This window comes from Salvia splendens, chromosome 13 (assembly GCF_004379255.2).
Source record: "Salvia splendens isolate huo1 chromosome 13, SspV2, whole genome shotgun sequence".
Lineage (NCBI taxonomy): Eukaryota > Viridiplantae > Streptophyta > Magnoliopsida > Lamiales > Lamiaceae > Salvia > Salvia splendens.
The window spans coordinates 4,079,799-4,083,566 of record NC_056044.1 but is presented as its reverse complement, the minus strand read 5'-3'; the positions used below and the strand labels follow the sequence as shown (position 1 = coordinate 4,083,566).

General features: G+C 42.6%; 1 protein-coding gene across 1 annotated transcript; it reads right to left on the bottom strand.

Moving 5' to 3' along the window:
- LOC121760102 lies at window positions 1-2,349 on the bottom strand. The gene has a single exon (XM_042155711.1). The coding sequence runs from the start codon at window positions 2,245-2,247 to the stop codon at window positions 235-237; it is 2,013 nt and encodes a 670-aa protein (XP_042011645.1). The 5' UTR covers window positions 2,248-2,349; the 3' UTR covers window positions 1-234.
- Between the last annotated feature and the right edge of the window lie 1,419 nt (window positions 2,350-3,768).

Below are 3,768 nucleotides of genomic sequence, written 5' to 3'. Positions count from 1 at the left end.
TGATTATCAAATCAATGTTGAATTAAAATTAGAAAATGTCAGCACAGAGCGTATTAAAGTATATTCAGAAAAGCCCAAATGGCTATACTTTACAAATTACATGCATTACAGACACCTAAGAGGCTGTTAATGTTATTGTGAGAGGCTGAGAGCTTTCAAGCTGTGTACTTAAATGTACAAGTACAACCCACTTCCAACAGTGTTTTAAGGTGAGTAATACCAAAAAAAAAAAACTCAGAATTTGGTTAGAGTGGGTTCACCAAGATGAATAGTTTCTACACGATCTCCCATCTCCCCATGTCTGAATCCACCATCTTCACAGTCCGCACCCGGGTCCAGTCCACAAGGAGAATCAAACCATTTAGGATTTTCCGGGTAGAATGCATCTACCTGTATACCAGCAAGACCCACATTTGTATCCATTGCTTCATCATGCCTCAAGGGCTTGGTCAGTTTAGGGTTACTGCAGCCAAGAATTCCCTTCTGATCAAAGTCACCACATTTCAACCACTTCTCCTCTTTACAAGTCTCACCAAGAAAATCCTTCTCATTCCTGCATTCTGTCCTCATCCGATCCCAGGAAGCAACCTCACCAAGTGTTCTCCCAAAGCTGTCCTCATCATCTTCTAATACATCTGCATCCTTACCATCACCATAGATCCTAGTGTGGTGGTCATCAACCCAATCTGGCAAATCATGCTCCACCACCAACACATCATCCAGATGCTGATGCTGCTTCTCTGACAGCAACCCAACAGACTTGGATCCATCATCTGCAACATTTCTAAGCTTATTGGCCATATCAAAGAGTTCACGAGACACAGACCCCAACAGTGAAGGTGGGATTTTTCCAAGCCTACCCTCAAGCAATCCCAATTCATTCCTCAGTTCCTGCACCTGCTGCAAAACTGAATGTTGCAAGTCTCCAGAATCCTTCCCTAAGAACCCAAAACTCTCACTTTCCCCATCCTCAGCCATCCCATATACATTATCTTGATCCATCAAGAGACCCCCTTTATATCCCACCATTCGATGCATAATCCTAGCATTTCCATCCAAGGGCCCAGGCTCATGTCCTGAATGCACCGCATAAAGCTTAAAGACAGCTGTCCCCTCTTCCTCATAGACAAATGTCTTATCCTTCTCATTATAATTTGATATTGGAACTATCGCCCTGATACGAAAGCCACACCCACACCGCTTGGATGTATACGGCTCTCTCTTCAGCATACGCGATTTTTTCGAGGAAGCTGGCTCTCCTGCTCTATGACACGCGTAATCCTTGACCTCTGCCATAAATGGCTTATACCTAATATATTTCTGTCGTATGCACAATACAACCTTATGCTTTGCAGCCAATTGTTGCAATTGTAATGGAACTTCCTTGGCGGGCACATCAAAAGATTCCGTGTATTCAAACCTTCGCCTCTTAGACCTTGGAGCACACCCAGACGACTCGTCTGAGCAAATGGGGCAAGCAGCCACACATGTCCTAATGTAACTTTCAGGAATGCCATAGAATTTTGCCCCTACAGTCCAGAGCTGCTTAATTCTCTCTATAGTTTCTTTCAAACCCAAGTGTTTGAAGTCCGCATCACTATGAAATGACATAACTATGTCCTGCCACTGATCAACATGCGAAACATACTGACTTGTATTGTTCTTGAAACAAAGAAAATGGCTACTGTTACCGGTTATGCTAGAAGCGGACTCCGACACGTGGACATTGAGCTTGTCCTGAATGCGCTTCCACGCCGTCAGATAGGCTGTGTCCTCGTTCCGATCCTTCCACACCGAGCGCCAACTGGAGAGCACAGGAGGCGGAGTCGCGGCCCGGATCTCCTCCGGCGTGGCCAATCGGCCCTCAATTAAGCACTGAATCATAAGAGCATGCGATTCCTTGTTAAAGGTGTAGAATTGGGAGGAAATATGCGGCTCGGGGCTAATGCAAAACGAAGTCTGGCTCATCGGCCGCTTGTTGTGGTTGATTGAGGGGGGATTTGGCAAATTAGGGTTCTGAAATTGAACGGCGCCGTTGGATTGTGGGAGGGGGATTTCGGCGTCGGACGAGGAGTGGCTTCCGCCGTCTTCGTCGTCGTCGTCGCGGAAGAGGTCGATTTCGGCGAGGGAGAAGGCGTCGTCGTCGATTGAGGGCTGGGATTGAGGGTCCATGAACTGCTGGTGGTGGTGGTGAGGCGATTGGCCCAGGTGGTGGAAGAGATCTTCCTCAATTTTGCTTGGATTCATTTGGGAGGAAGGAAAGGAATTGAAGTAGGAGTAGTAGTTACAGTAGTAGAGTTTTTGTCAATCGAAGCTTTGTAGTCAGTGATTCTGACATAATAAAAAGAGATCAAGTGTTTTCAGTTTTTACCCTCTCCTCTCTCTCTATATATATATATATCAATATATTGGGATAACATGAATTAGGTCATCCGCAACGCTAGCTCTGTCATCCACGAAGTTGTCACTAAGCCGTCCATTAAATTACTATTCGCGGGCCCCACTATACTTTTTTACTTCATCCCTTAACTAAGGGACGGAACCTGCGACCCTTAACCGTCCATTAAATTAATATTCATTCAATTTCATTTTTTATTTTTATTTCCAACCAAATTCAATTAAAATACACACTTCATTAAAAATAAAATAAAATTACAAACATAAAATAAAAATACAACTTAAAATTCAAAAAATAAAAGAAGACATAATTTAAATCCTTAAAAAATACGAACCGGAACCACCCAATGTGTTGTACATGCTCCCCCAGTCGCAGAACGCGTTGAGATCCCACCCGCCGAACCACCACCGCCGGAGTTTCCGTCGCCGGACATTTTGTGATGAGATGTTAGATGAAAATTGGAGAGGAAATGGAGATGATTTGGGAAGAAAAGATGTGTAGTTGTGTGTGAAATGAGGATGAATTAGGAGTATTTATAGAGTATAAAAATAATAAAAAAATGAAAAATGGCTATAAACGGTAATATTACCGTTTTTAATTTTTAAAATTTTTTTTATTTTGATTTTTTTTAAAATGATTTATTGCGTCAGCGTGATGATGCCCACTCGCGGGCCGGTGAGTGGGCGTCACGCATGGCGTCGGGGCGCGCCACGTCGCATCGGCGCGTGGCGAGACGTCTCGCCACTTGTCACGCCGTGACGGAACGCGGAACGGGCTGGAGACGAGACGAGGCGCTGCAACGCGTCACGCCGCTATCCCCTCCCTCCGTGACGGAATGCGGGTCACCCGCGTGACGCGTTACGGGTGGCCTTAGGCCATCCGCAACGCTGTCACTTAACCGTCGCTTAAATTACTATTAATGGGCCTCAGTGTACTTTTTTACCCCATCTCTTAACTAAGGAACGGAACCTGCAACCCTCCGTCCCTTAATCGTCCCTTAAATTACTATTCATTCAATTTCATTTTTTATTTTTATTTCCAACCAAATTCAATTAAAAAAACACACCTCATTAAAAATAAAATAAAATAACAACATAAAACAAAAATACAATCTAAAATTTAAAAAAAATACATAATTAAAATCCTAAAAAAATAAAAATGACATAATTTAAAATACAATTTTATAGAAAATAAAAAAATTATTCCGCCGGCGAATCATCCCCCGGAGGAAATTGGAGAGGTTAGATGAAAATTGGAGAGGAAATGTAGATGATTTCGGAAGAATAGATGTGTATTTGTGTTAAAATGAGGATGAATTATGAGTATTTATAGAGTAAAAAAATAAAAATAAAAAATAAAAAATAATTGAA

Bases quoted from the DNA above. Each gene is read 5' to 3' on its own strand.
- LOC121760102 (XM_042155711.1), bottom strand. From the start codon at position 2,247: ATGAATCCAAGCAAAATTGAGGAAGATCTCTTCCACCACCTGGGCCAA.